The sequence below is a fragment of the Cherax quadricarinatus genome, chromosome 4, assembly GCF_038502225.1.
Source record: "Cherax quadricarinatus isolate ZL_2023a chromosome 4, ASM3850222v1, whole genome shotgun sequence".
NCBI classification, from domain to species: Eukaryota; Metazoa; Arthropoda; class Malacostraca; order Decapoda; family Parastacidae; genus Cherax; species Cherax quadricarinatus.
The window spans coordinates 26,234,366-26,249,387 of record NC_091295.1 but is presented as its reverse complement, the minus strand read 5'-3'; the positions used below and the strand labels follow the sequence as shown (position 1 = coordinate 26,249,387).

Genomic DNA, 15,022 nt, shown 5'->3' with positions numbered 1-15,022 from the left:
ATGTTTGGCCCTTGTGTGGGGTATCTCCAAACTTAAATTTTATTTGCTGGGAAAAGAATTCATTTTAGAAACGGACCACAAACCTTTGATATACCTAGAAACTTTTAAGGGAACCAACAGTCGCCTCTTGAAGTGGACATTGGCACTCCAAGCTTTTAAGTTCCATATTGTGTATATCAATGGTTCATCCAATTATTTCTCTGACTGGTTAAGTCGTGACAGTCAGTAGAAGATTTGTTGCCTTACGCGACTTCCACATGTTAGAACTTTTTCCTCACCTATTCTTCTTATACTCCTTGACTATAAGTCTTGGTATGGGGGAGTGTGAGGGAAAAGTTCAATAGATAGGAGTAGCGAGGGAGTGTATAGTAACAATAGTTTCATTGCCGGCTACTTGTTAAGGTAGGGTAAGTCCAGCTCCCGCTATTCCCCCCCCCTTTTTTTCCCCCTCCCCGAAAGTGATAGTTTGATTGCTGGCTGCTTGTTAAGGTAGGGTCAGTCTAGCTCCCGCTATCCCTTCCCCTCCCTCTTCCCCCCCCCCGAAAGGTGACGTGTGGGGCTCCGGTCAAACAGTAAATCACTCGACTCACAGCTCCCAACACTACTGTAAGTACACTCCTGATCATATTTTTGTGGACTTATTGGTTGAAAGCTTCACTTTTGACCAATAATTAACTTAGTCCTTTCAGTGTTTATCTGTTAAATGTTTTAATAATCACCACATCTTTTAGGTATTGTACTTATCATGGAGAGTGATTTCTTAAGCAGTGGGTAATCTGTCTCTCTTTACAGCTTGGAATGACAGAGAGGGTCACCTGCCAACCAACGAGAAGAATAGAAGGAGACGGACTAACGTCCTGAGACGTCCCATGTTTAATCTACTTACCTGTTATGTATGCCAATGCAGGACCTAACCCCTCATCATAGCAGTGGTAACGAACCTGTTTTCCTGTCATCTGAAGTAATTACTCACGGCCATACTCTGTGAAGAACGAGCCAGTGGTGGTCACCAACACCTGCTACCCTCCCCTACATCAGCAATGGCTACGATTTCAACAACACACAGTGTCACCAACACCTGACACCCCATTACCACGATATACCTATATTAGCATTGAGTTCAAATGTAATTTTTTTTATTTTATTTTTCATTTTTCTTTCAATTAGGATGCCCATTCATGTTTTATTGTTTTACATTTTCCATTTCTAAATAATAAAGTGTTTATCATTGTCTGTCATTATTTCTTTTTCTATTCATTAATTTTCCTGAGGAGGAGCCAGCCTTGGTAATACTGACTGAAGTTGTTACAGGGCTGAGTAAGCCTTCACACAGAGAATGTAAACAAACCGGATGGGGTGCGCCGTATTTGAAAGACCGCTTCCCGTATAGCAAATTTTGGTCATAATTTGACATCGCCATATTAGCGGAACGCCGTAAGGCAAAACGCCGTAAAGCGGGGCCTTACTGTATATACAGTGGACCCCCGCATAACGATATTATTTCAATCCAGAAGTCTGTTTGGGTGCCGTTATAGACCGAATGTTCCCATAAGAGATATTGTGAATTAGATTAGTCCGTTTCAGACCCCCAAAAATACACCTACAAAAGCACCTACAAAAATACACTTACATAATTGGTCGAGTTGGGAGCTGATCGTTATGAGGGGGTCCACTGTGTGTGTGTGTGTGTGTGTGTGTGTGTGTGTGTGTGTGTGTATATATATATGTATATGTATATATATGTATATATATATGTATATGTATATATATATATATATATATATATATATATATATATATATATATATATATATATATATATATATATATATATATATATATATATATATATATAGTGGACCCCGGTTAACGATATTTTTTCACTCCAGAAGTATGTTCAGGTGTCAGTACTGACCGAATTTGTTCCCATAAGGAATATTGTGAAGTACATTAGTCCATTTCAGACCCGCAAACATACACGTACAAACGCACTTACATAAATACACTTACATATATATATATATACAGTGGACCCCCGCATAACGATCACCTCCGAATGCGACCAATTATGTAAGTGTATTTATGTAAGTGCATTTGTACGTGTATGTTTGGGGGTCTGAAATGGACTACTCTACTTCACAATATTCCTTATGGGAACAATTTCGGTCAGTACTGGCACCTGAACATACTTCTGGAGTGGAAAAATATCGTTAACTGGGGGTCCACTGTATATATATATATATATATATATTCTTTTGAAATAGTAGAGAATCTTTTTCTGAAGGTAATGATGCCAAAAATATGAAATTTGATGGACAGCTTATGGAATTAAGCGGACACAAAGTTAGCAGTGTGGGCACAATTTAAGCATCGTTGATTTTCCCCACTTTGATTCTTATTGCTCAATATGACCAAATTCTTATTTATTTCACTAATATGCCTTCCATTTTATCAAACTGCCCTATAAAGTGCACAGAATTTGGTAAGTCGGCCAATTTTACAAAATATTCAAAAAGTTCCACTTTAAAACCATAGTCCAGAATAAACTGTGCAGACATTCTAGGCACTAAAACAATATTTCCTCTTTTCATTAATCATGTCCTCAGGCTTCTCCTATATGACACTTGCCCTCCATTTTGAATTCATCACACAAAAAAATTGAAGGATTACAGTCTCTCTTCACTTAGCGACATACTCATTTACTGACGACTCTGACTTATGATGGGCTCTCTGACCAGAATGCATACCTAGGTAATGTATATTAGAGCTGATTTCCTATATTCTGTTTAATACAATATACATAACACTACTGTAAAAACATTAAAAAATATGGAAGAAATATTACAAATGGTGCAAAGGTGACAGTAAAACAATATCAAAGATGGTTGACACCAACTCACTACTGTTATAGTATGCTCCTCACTTAGTGACAAATTCATTTATCGGCATGGTCTTAGGAATGGAACTCCGTCGCTAAGTGAAGAGAGGCTGTACTCTATTTATCAGATAATAAAATAATAACCAAGAATGACTGGTCATGATTTACAACATTCCAATAATTGAATCAAACTTAGTAAAAACCCATAAAACAGACTAGGGGTGCAGGGAAGGGGATGCCTTACTCATCCTCAGAAAATTTGTCAAAAATCAAATATTTCTGCTATTTTAAGCTCCATTTCAAGCTACTTCTGGTCCTGAAATGAACCAAAATTTCCTCTACTTAAGTAGTATGTGTTTATTCTACCAAATGATACAATGAAACAGCCAATAAAACCATAAAAACCATCCTAGAAAACACCTCAAATTCACTATATTAAACCAAACAAAAAGCAAAAGGTTTACTTTTCTCATCACGTACAATCTGGAGCAGGAGTTTTTATACTGTGTACATTCGCTGCACAGATTCATTCTCTCATGTCTATGCCAAAATTTACTGCTCACAGCTTATCTGAGGGAACTGAGCTCAAAGAGTAGATCTATGTAAGCAACCCTAGCATCAATAACATAGATCTACATACAAGACAGTGAAAGAGTTAACAAATAAAATTTTTTTTATTTTTTTTTTTTATTATCACACTGGCCGATTCCCACCAAGGCAGGGTGGCCCGAAAAAGAAAAACTTTCACCATCATTCACTCCATCACTGTCTTGCCAGAAGGGTGCTTTACAGTACAGTTTTTAAACTGCAACATTAACACCCCTCCTTCAGAGTGCAGGCACTGTACTTCCCATCTCCAGGACTCAAGTCCGGCCTGCCGGTTTCCCTGAACCCCTTCATAAATGTTACTTTGCTCACACTCCAACAGCACGTCAAGTATTAAAAACCATTTGTCTCCATTCACTCCTATCAAACACGCTCATGCATTGCCCTTTCAAACATAGTTCAATGGAGTTATTCTTGACTTTTGAACAAAATGATAATTTACTTTTATCTAAAATTTTGGCCAGCACTGAATATTTTGCAAAAAAAATAATTCTCAATTTATAGAAGGGCAAAGCTTTGCCATTTTTCTTGACTCTGAAAACTTCTGGACAAAGTTTAAATTTATTATCTGTGATTAACATAAGTAGTCACTCTTGGAAACATTAAAATTGATTCACACAGGCTAGTTACCTCACTTTCAGCATTTCTAAGGCATTGAACTTTATTAAGCTCCAAATTTCTATTTTGGTTTTATGTTTGACTTCTGTCATGTAAACAACTCTTCTAAGCTGTGATTTCAGAAACAAACAAATTATGTAAATATATACATACATACATACATACACACATACATACATACATACATATCTGTACAGCAATGCCTTGCATAGTACAGTTTTGAACAGTACAGGTTTGAAATTTAAGAAATTTAATAATATAAATTTTATCATATAAATTTAATAATATAAATTTTATTTAACTACATTAAGCCCCAATATTAGACTACTGCTATGTATATACCAGACTTGTGTGATGCAAGCATCAGTATCACTCCAAACCCTGAGCAGTGAAGCTGTGTAGTCCTATACAGTACATACATATACACAAATTTTTCTCTTTATTATATGAAGTATTAGTACCCCTTTTATATGCAAATATGAGTGGAAAGAGGCAATGCAACAATGCTAAGTATTCTAGTAAACATAAATAGTTAACATTACATAAAAAACTAGAAATTATAAAGATATGTATGTTGATAAAAAGAAGAAAAACTGCAAAATAAGTTGCTCAACTGTTTTTCAAAATAAAGATGATCTTTTACTTTACTATATGCATAGTACATTATTTATTCACAACTGTAATAAAAATCTTTAGTACTACTATTTTTTTCATTTTTATCTTCTGTAATTTTTTATCTGCAAGCAGGTGCAAGAGTTTTGTGTGCAGCGATTTGTACTAAGCAAACGGCTGAATATTTTCACAATCCGACACAATTAATCATACTGATGGAACGCACTACATTAAAACACATTTTAATAATACCTTGGTCAGTATAGTATTGCATAGTGCACTATTTTTTTTGATATGTATTAACAGTACTATGCAAGGTACTGTTGTATGTATACATACAATACTGTGCTATGGTAGGGAAGGAGGCTGAAAAAGTAACTAGTGTTGCCATTTCACCCACTGCATAGGTACTACACACGGGCACTGACCAATAAACATACGTGTTTTTATATTTACAGTTCTTGACCAATCATAACGAAACAAATGTGGGCTCAACACATATCAATAATATAAAAATATCAATGCATAAGGTAAAAATAATAGGAAAAAATTATAAATATAATTAATCTTTGACAAAATTGTAATTACACTATTAAATGTATATTTTTTTTACTAATAACATATTTACCATATTTACATGAATACTCCACACATGCATAAATTAACATACAAAATATGAGTGCATGTGGTGAAAAAATAGCCGAGAAAAACTGTTTATTGAAAATAAGTGGTTTGGTGGGGTCCTCTACTATTTTGTGTCAGCTGAAAATTTGGTTATGACCCAATGCCCTTGGCCTCAAGGATTTTGAGTTAATGGGACTCGACTATAACTGTGAAACACACAAACATTAAAAAATTTTAGCAAGAACACAAAGCTTAATATATATGATATGCAAACATAAAAAAAAAAAAGACGATTCTTTGTAGCTGTAAGGTTAATACAGTGGAACCTCGGCTTATGAATTTAATCCGTTTCGTGTTCTTGTTCGTATCCTGATTTGTTCATATGCTGAGTCAATTTTCCTCATTTAAATTAATTGAAATGCAATTAATCCATTCCAGCCTCTCGGGAGGCATGACAAAATAATGCTAATACCAGCTCTATGGGTTAGTTATCTATCACAATTCAACTAATATGACAGAATAAACAATATTAATAACACAGAAACATGATATATACTCAAGAATGAATAAAATAGGCCATAATATGGAAAGTGATGGCGACGCTGGCAGCAGCAGAAAGCATCCGCCGTTTACTCTCCCACTCTAGTATGTTCCCAGTCCATAACCCCACACCTAGCTTGTGTTTATCTATGATTAGTGTTGAGGTTGTCACATATGTAACCACAGGTGTGGTCAAGACAGATGTATATATAGGTAAAGATATGATCACTGTGGCCACAGTGGTGGTGGTAATGGTGGTGGTGGTGGTGGTGGCAGCCAGGTGCCTCAGTCTATGCTACTGCCTTCTTCGTTTCTCTAGCTTTTTTCATAGTTTCTAATCGCTTCCTGAACTTCTTGCTGCTTGAACACTAATACTGTCTCTTTGGACGAGGCATTGTGAAAGAAATTTGTACAATACATGTATAAGACAAAATTACGCATCCCAAGGGTCTGCTGTGGTCACTCAGAGCGGCACACCTCCTCTTCCTTTTGACCCTTGGTTGGCACTGAGAGAGCCATGGTCTAGCACCTGTACCTACAGCCACTCAGTGGGTTACCAATTTGTATTTTGAAGCATTTAACACAAAAATATGAAAAAAAAAATTACAAAAAATGTCTAAAAATGACAACATATTAATATTTAACTGTATTCTTTTGTACTTCACTGTATCATGTTCAAATTAATAAATAAATATTGCTATTACATATACTGTATTATTATTATTATTATTATTTTTTTTTTTTTTTTTTTTTTTCAACAAGTCGGCCGTCTCCCACCGAGGCAGGGTGACCCAAAAAAGAAAGAAAATCCCCAAAAAGAAAATACTTTCATCATCATTCAACACTTTCACCACACTCGCACATTATCACTGTTTTTTTTGTTATTATTATTATTATTATTAATACATATGTATTATTTTCATATAGTCGGACTTGAGTCCTGGAAATGGGAAGTACAATGCCTGCACTTTAAAGGAGGGGTTTGGGATATTGGCAGTTTGGAGGGATATGTTGTGTATCTTTATATGTGTATGCTTCTAAACTGTTGTATTCTGAGCACCTCTGCAAAAACAGTGATAATGTGCGAGTGTGGTGAAAGTGTTGAATGATGATGAAAGTATTTTCTTTTTGGGGATTTTCTTTCTTTTTTTTGGGTCACCCTGCCTCGGTGGGAGACGGCCGACTTGTTGAAAAAAAAAAAATGTATTATTATTATTATTATTATTATTATTATTATTATTATTATTATTATTATTATTATTATTATTACTATTAATCCTTTCAGGGTCGGCAGGCCCTCTCCTAAACTTGTTCTCAGGGTCGGAAATTTAAAAAAAAAAAAAAAAAATTCTTAGGAAATGATAAGAGAATCTTTTCCCGATCATAATGACAACAAAAGTATGAAATTTGATGGAAAACTTATGGAATTATGCTCTTGCGAAGTTAGCGGTCTCAATAATGTTTATGCAGCGGCAATTTCGCCCACTTTGAGCCCTATTTTTGGCCAATTCCAATGTACTAGTCGACAAAAGTCATAACTAATTCGCTAGAACTCCATTTTGTCTATCAAATATGTACAAGAAACCACCCATTTTCGATTTCAACTATCCAATAAAGTGGTCAGAAATAGGCAATTTTACCAATTTCACTCTAATTTCAAAAGATGCCAATTTCCAAATAGGGTCAGAATAAACATGACAGACATTCCTGGTACTAAAATAAAAATTTTACTGTTCATTAGTCATGTCCCCAGGCCTCTCTTACATTTCTTTTGCTTTCCACTTTAAATTTTTATTCTCACAAAAAAATAGAAGACTTACTGTTATGCAGACTACTGCATTAGTGTAGAAATGGTATAAATAATATCAGTGCACTTGCAAAAGAATATTAGACTCACCAGTTGATGTGTATTGGACGTGTGGCATGATTTGTTTACTTTTGAACTTTGGCACAAACTGAACATTTGTGCTACTTTGAGCTCAATTTCAAGGTACTTTTCATTGTGAAACCAATCAAAATCATCTCAATTTCTGTAATATGTCTTCCATTCTATAAAATGAGACCACGAAAACTAGAATACAACCGTAAATAGCATACAAAAATACACTGCAAAGTCGCTGTTTTAACCCTTTGAGGGTCGACAGGCCCTCTCCAAGACTTGTTCTCAGGGTCGCCCAAATTTAAAAAAAAAAGTTATTTTTTCTTATGAAAAGATAGAGAATCTTTTCCCGATCATAATGACACCAGAAGTATTAAATTTGATGGAAAACTTACGGAATTATGCTCTCGCAAATTTAGCGGTCTCAACGATGTTTACGCATCGGTGATTTTGCCCACTTTGAGCCCTATTTTTGGCCAATTCCAGTGTACTAGTCGACAAAAATCATAACTATTTCTCTAGAACTCCATTTTTTCTATTGAATGAGTACAAGAAACCACCCATTTACTGATTTCAACTATCCAATACAGTGGTCAGGATTTAGCAATTTTGCCAATTTCACACAAATTTGAAAAGATGCCAATTTCCAAATAGAGTCCAGAATAAACAAGAAAGACATTCCTGGCACTAAAATAACATTTTCTCTGTTCGTTAGTAACATCCCCAGGCCCCTCTTATATTTCTTTGGCTTTCTACTTTCAATTTTTATTCTTACAAAAAATAGAAGATTTACTGTTATGCAGACTGCTGCATTAGTGTAGAAATGGTATAAATAATATCAGCGAACTTGTGAAAGAATATTAGCCTCACCAGTTGACGTGTATTGGACACTTGGCATCATTTGTTTACTTTTGAACTTTGGTAAAATTCGAACATTTCTGCTAATTTTGAGCTCAATTTCAAGGTACTTTTCATTGTAAAACCAGTCAAAATCATCTCAATTTCTGTAATATGTCTTCCATTCTATAAAATGAGACCAAGAAAACTAGAATACAACAATAAATACCATACGAAAATACAGTGCAAAGTCGCTGTTTTATTCCCAAAACATGGTCAAAGTTTTTTTTTTCTCATTATGCACTGTGTGCTGCAGGATATTTTTTATACTGTGCACACTGACCACATAGTCCCATTCTTTCACATGTATGCCTACCAGCTTTCTCCCACTAGATTTGAGGGCGCTAGAATTTAGGCGTACTAGTACATCAAAAACCCTGGGTCGTAAGCCGTACTAGTATGGCCGAAACCCTCAAAGGGTTAAAGCAAAAACACGGTCAGAGTTTTTTTTTCCTCATTATGTGCTGTGTGCTGCAGGACTTTTTTTATACTGTGCACAGTGACTACACAGACCCATTCTTTCATGTGTAGGCCTACCAGTTTTCTCTCGCTAGATTTGAAGGCGCTAGAATTTATGCATACTAGTATGGCACCAACCCTGGCATGCAAGCCGTACTAGTACGGCACCAACCCTGAAAGGGTTAATACATATGTATTATTATTATTAATTTAGGGAACTGGAGCACAGATCCAATTCCCTAGAGCAAGAGCCCATCACCATGTACATACTAATAATAATAAAAATAATAATAATGACATTAAGGAGAAACTTCAAAAAGCTGCCAGTAGTTGGCACCACCATCAGCAAAACACTGGTAACCACTACTAGTACACTTTTCACCTGTCTAGACTTAGTCACCTATTAGTATTAGGTTAAGTCTGCCCAAAATGCCTTGGCATGATAGTGGCTTTCCTTGCTCCAATCACATTATGATATGTAAACACACATTGTAACCTTTGCAAAGAAAGAAATATTTTATTTATTTATTTATTTAAGGAACCTCCCTTGAGGGGGGAAGATTGCATCCTGAAATTTCGTTCATATCCAGAAGCAAAAAATCAACCGAACGACAGTTCATATCCTGAAAAATTAGCATGGTGGGACTTTTGTAAGCTGAGGTTCCACTGTACTGCAGACAGAAAGGGCAACACTTATGGTATATTTTCATCAAGATTGATAATGCTTGCTTTCATACAAGATTCACTACAAGAAGCACAGAATAAAGAGGGTGCTATGCTGACCATGCAGAAAAGTGGGTACAGTACTACTTACCATCATTGGAAACATCCAAAGACATAATGAGAGGTTTGGGTTTGAAGGATCGACGATTCAACAATTTATCCGTTTCATCTTCACTCAGTTGGTCACCTACAAGTATATATCAAAAAAAGAAAAAGAAGAAAAAAAGTAGGGGTATACAAGCAGCATGAAGAGTCTATAAAAAATCATGCTAAATAAAAAAAATAAAAATATAAGATATAACAAAACTATACATTCCTCTGATCATCTGCATACTGTGCAGCACTTTAAAAAATCTACGCCCTTCTAATTACTTCATCATCTATCTACATAATGGACAGAATATTTGAAAATTAAATCCTGAATATTGAAGTGAGAATCAAGATGCCTCATATGCCTCCAAAAACTACTACAACTTTGCTGGGGAAGGTTTTCTCTTAAATCATTCAAAAACCTGCAAAGCACTAAGATTACTTTCATCCATCATCAACAATGATGAAAATATTTAACCCTTAACGTACCCAAATGTAGATCTACATTCACGTGTGTAGTGCTCCAACCTTTATTTTCTCCATTTGAACTCATGTAAAAAAATGTAGATCTACGTTTGGAGCACTACGCACATGAACGTAGATCTACGTTTGGACAGTTTACGGGTTAAAAACAACCAAAGCTTAGATACAGTAGGTTAATACAATTTAAAGGTTTCAAGACTTTGAAATCACTGAAAATTAATTAAACTTTGTCAAAGGCTTATGTTTTGCATCGAATCACAATTGGGCTTTTAGTCATCCTTCCTTCATCATCACCAGCTATGGAAAACAGTACAAACATGCATACGAACTGGACACACTAGAGACACACACACACAAGGCTGTCTTAGAAATGAGTGCACCGGTACAATTTTGCGATATCTCTTGATAGATTGTTCTGTTCATCAAAGAGAATGCCACCTTCATTTCAGACACCTTCAATGCTCCGACATGACTGTTTTGTCTACTCTCCTCTCCAACAGTCCCGCTTTCAATGCAAACTTAAGGATTTCTTAACAGACTCCTTCCTCTCCTCTTTCTTTCAGATGATGGCTTACCTTCAAGACCTCTACCTCACCCTCTCCGCCAACTGTTTTCCTCTGCACTTAGTGCTGCATGACCCTTATGGGTTTAGCTCCATGAATGTGATAATGATAATATTTGTCATACTTTCAATATACTGCAATATTAGTTTTTTCTTGAAAATTATTGAGACAATATACAGGTACACATAATGTACTACAGTTCACCCCCAATTAATGCCTTTTATGCACCCCACAATAACCTGTCAGAAATCATTTTCTTTACATCTATTTTTCCCATACAGTAAATGGTGATGCATTTCAATAAGGAAAACATCATTATATTGTACCTTTATTAACATCATACTGCTAAGAAAGCAGCACATACACAACAACAGTATGTAAACAAAGAACAAATAGTATAGCTGAATCTTAATCTTTCTCTCCCTTTTTAAGAGAAAAAAAAAAACTCCCAGTGACAGCCAACTATTTGAAATGACCTGAAGTGACATTTAATGACAGTTTTCACAACATTTTTCATGGCCTTCTCACTATTATAATTCTTATCCTGATAAAGCATTCTTATGGAATTTCAGTACTGATGCCATTACAGCAATATAGGGGGTATCTAACTTACAAACATTTGAATCAGGATGATTCATAGTTGTTAACAGAGTCACTTTGGAACCAATTAAATTCTTACAATTGCCCACTACCAGATACAAACATTTACAAATAAACTATCTTGTATGTTCATTTTATGAGTGTGCTCATAAGAGGAAGAAAAATCTGATAAAATTAAGTGAAATTTTTAAATTATTGGACATGCTTGATCATGATGCAACAGCGGTGACTGTTCCACCATTAAGAAAAATTTCAAGATTAAGGAAAGTGTGATGGCCATTACATCAGGTTTCTGCAAATGACCATAACACGAGCATAGGCAAGTTGAAAAGACTGCTACCTCAAAAAAGTGTCATATTAGTCTGGCCATGATGGAAATGTAGGCGCTAGAATTTTGGCATAGATCTACGGTTTGGACACTCAACATGAAGCCGTAGATCTATGGGACGGACCCTGATAGGGTTAATAACATCCATGTTATTAAACCATAGCATGTATGTATTTAGTACAATATTTTATGACATTTTCATGTATTTTATGATTGTTCATGGTTCAACAAGTTAAGGAAGCAGTATTGTATTATATTTCCCTACAATATATTGGGGCACCAAACATTTGCGATTTTTCAACATTCGCGAGGCTCTTGATCCCCTAACCCTTGCAAATGTTGAGGGAGACCTGTATATTTAACTCAGGATAACCAAGTAATGTCAAACAGTATGATTTACTTCCAGGTTTTGAGGAGTATTACACACTGAAACAATTATAATAAGTATTCCTTGTACACAGCATTATTAGACCAAAATAGTAAAAAAAAAAAAAAGTTGAACAAAAAACAATTATACCATATATACAAAGTATATTCAAAATTTTCCATGGGAAAGTGGGAAAAGAATTCTTCCTTCCTCCATAAGCCATGAGTGTCGTAAAAGGCAACTAAAATGCCAGAAGCAAGGGGCTAGTAACCCCTTCTCATGTATAAATTACAAAATTTAAGAAGAAAAACTTTTGTTTTTCTTTTTAGGTCACTCTGTCTTGGTGGGATACGGCTGGTTCATTTAAAAAAAAAAAAAAATTATAAGTGCAGCGATGTCAGGCTAAAAATTTCCCCATGTCTGAAAGTGCTAAAAGATCTTTAACCCTTTAACCCTTTGAGGGTCGACAGGCCCTCTCCGAAACTCGTTCTCAGGGTCGGCCAAATTAAAAAAAAAAAAATTATTTTCTCTTATGAAAAGATCGAGAATCTTTTCCCGATCATAAGGACACCAAAAGTTTGAAATTTGATGGAAAACTTATGGAATTATGCTCTCGCAAAGTTAGCGGTCTCGGCGATGTTTACGCATTGGCGATTTTGCCCACTTTGAGCCCCATTTTCGGCCAATTCCACTGTACTAGTCGACAAAAAACATGAATATTTCGCTAGAACTCCATTTTTTCTATCGAATGGGTGCAAGAAACCACCCATTTATGAAATTCAACTATCCAGTACAGTAGTCAGAATTTAGCAATTTTGCCAATTTCACACAAATTTCAAAAGATGCCAATTTCCAAATAGGGTCCAGAATAAACAAGAAAGACATACCTGGCACTAAAATGACATTTCCTCTGGTCATTAGTCACATCTCAAGGCCCCTCTTATATTCTTTTCCTTTCCACTTTGAATTTTTATTCTCACAAAAAATATAAGATTTACTGTTATGCAGACTACTGCATTAGTGTAAAAAATGGTATAAATATTATTGGTGCACTTGTGAAAGAATATTAGACTCACCAGTTGACGTGTATTGCACGCTTGGCACGATTTGTTTACTTTTGAAATTTGGTAAAAATCGAACATATCTGCTACTTTGAGCTCAATTTCAAGGTACCTTTCATTGTAAAACCAGTCAAAATCATCTCAATTTCTGTAATATGTCTTCCATTCTATAAAATGAGACCAAGAAAACTAGAATACAACAATAAATACCATACGAAAATACAGTGCAAAGTCGCTGTTTTATTCCCAAAAAATGGTCAAAGTTTTTTTTTTCTCATTATGCACTGTGTGCTGCAGGATATTTTTTATACTGCGCACACTGACCACATAGACCCATTCTTTCATATGAAGGCCTACCAGCTTTCTCCCACTAGATTTGAGGGCGCTAGAATTTAGGCGTACTAGTACGTCAAAAACCCTGGGTCGTAAGCCGTACTAGTACATCCGAAACCCTCAAAGGGTTAAGGGTCGGAACCCTGGATCTGAAATTTGCTCTCAGGGTCGGAGAATTTAAAAAAGAAAAAAAAAAAATCTTATGAAGGTAATGAAACCAAAAGTACGAAACTTGATGGAAAACTCACTTAACCCTTTGAGGGTCGAGAGGCCCTCTCCCAAACTCGTTCTCAGGGTCGAAAAACTTTCGAAAAAAAATAAATTATTTTTTCTTATGAAATGATAAAGAATCTTTTTCCAATCATAATGACACCAAAAGTATGAAATCTGATGGAAAACTTACGGAATTATGCTCTTGCGAAGTTAGCAGTCTCAAATCGCCCACTTTGAGCCCTATTTTCAGCCAATTCCAATGGTGCAGTTGATTAAAATCAAAGCTATTTCCCTAGAGCTCCATTTGTTCTATCGATTGAGTACAAAAATCCACTCAATTACCGATTTCAACTACTCAATAAAGTGGTCAGAAATTGGCAATTTGGGCAATTTCACAAAAATTTCAGAAGATGCCAATTTCGAAATAGGGTCCAGAATAAACAAGACAGACATTCATGGCACTAAAATAACATTTTATCTGTTCAATTTTAAAATAGAGTCCAGATAAAAAACTCGCCCAGCATGATTCGTCTCGAGCCTGTCCGTCCAGCCTGAGTGCCTCTGCTGCCCTGCCATCGTTGTTTACAAGCCAGGGTGGCTGGTTAGCCACCCAGGATAACCCAAGAAAGTCAGTGAGTTATCGAGGACTGCCTAACTTATTTCCATTGGGGTCCTTAATCTTGTCCCCCAGGATGCGACCCACACCAATCGAGTAACACCCAGGTGAACAGGAAAAATTGCCTGGAACTAGTGCTCATATTGGTGAATTTAAGGCCAGCAAAGGTTGGTTTGAGAGATATAAGTGGCATACACAGTGTGATAAGGCATGATGAAGCTGAAAATTTCCAGCCCCAACAGTGATGAAACAGGCCTGTTCTGGAAGAAAATGCCAAACAGGACCTACATTACTCAGGAGGAAAAGGCACTCCCAGGACACAAGCCTATGAAAGACAGGCTAACTTTCTTGTTTTGTTGTAATGCTAGTGGGGATTGCAAAGTGAAGCATTTACTCATGTATCACTCTGAAAATCCCAGAATGTTCAAGAAAAACAGTGTCTCATCACTCATCAATACTCTTCAATAAAGGTAAGTGTCATTTTAACATTTATTTATATAGTTATTGTGAATGTCTCATTGTTTTCTTTGTA

The 15,022-nt window shown here is 35.7% G+C and overlaps 1 protein-coding gene across 5 annotated transcripts in view; it reads right to left on the bottom strand.

The window, feature by feature from the left end:
- Window positions 1-15,022, bottom strand: part of fra (neogenin protein frazzled) — a 195,756-nt gene that overhangs the window by 48,842 nt on the left and 131,892 nt on the right. For 3 of the 5 annotated variants that reach the window (XM_070095374.1, XM_070095369.1, XM_070095381.1), the window contains one exon: window positions 9,928-10,023. The exons of the other annotated variants lie outside the window; for them this stretch is intronic. In XM_070095374.1, the coding sequence (XP_069951475.1) occupies window positions 9,928-10,023 (96 nt within the window). The remainder of the gene's footprint in view (window positions 1-9,927; window positions 10,024-15,022) is intronic. 5 annotated transcript variants of the gene reach the window in all.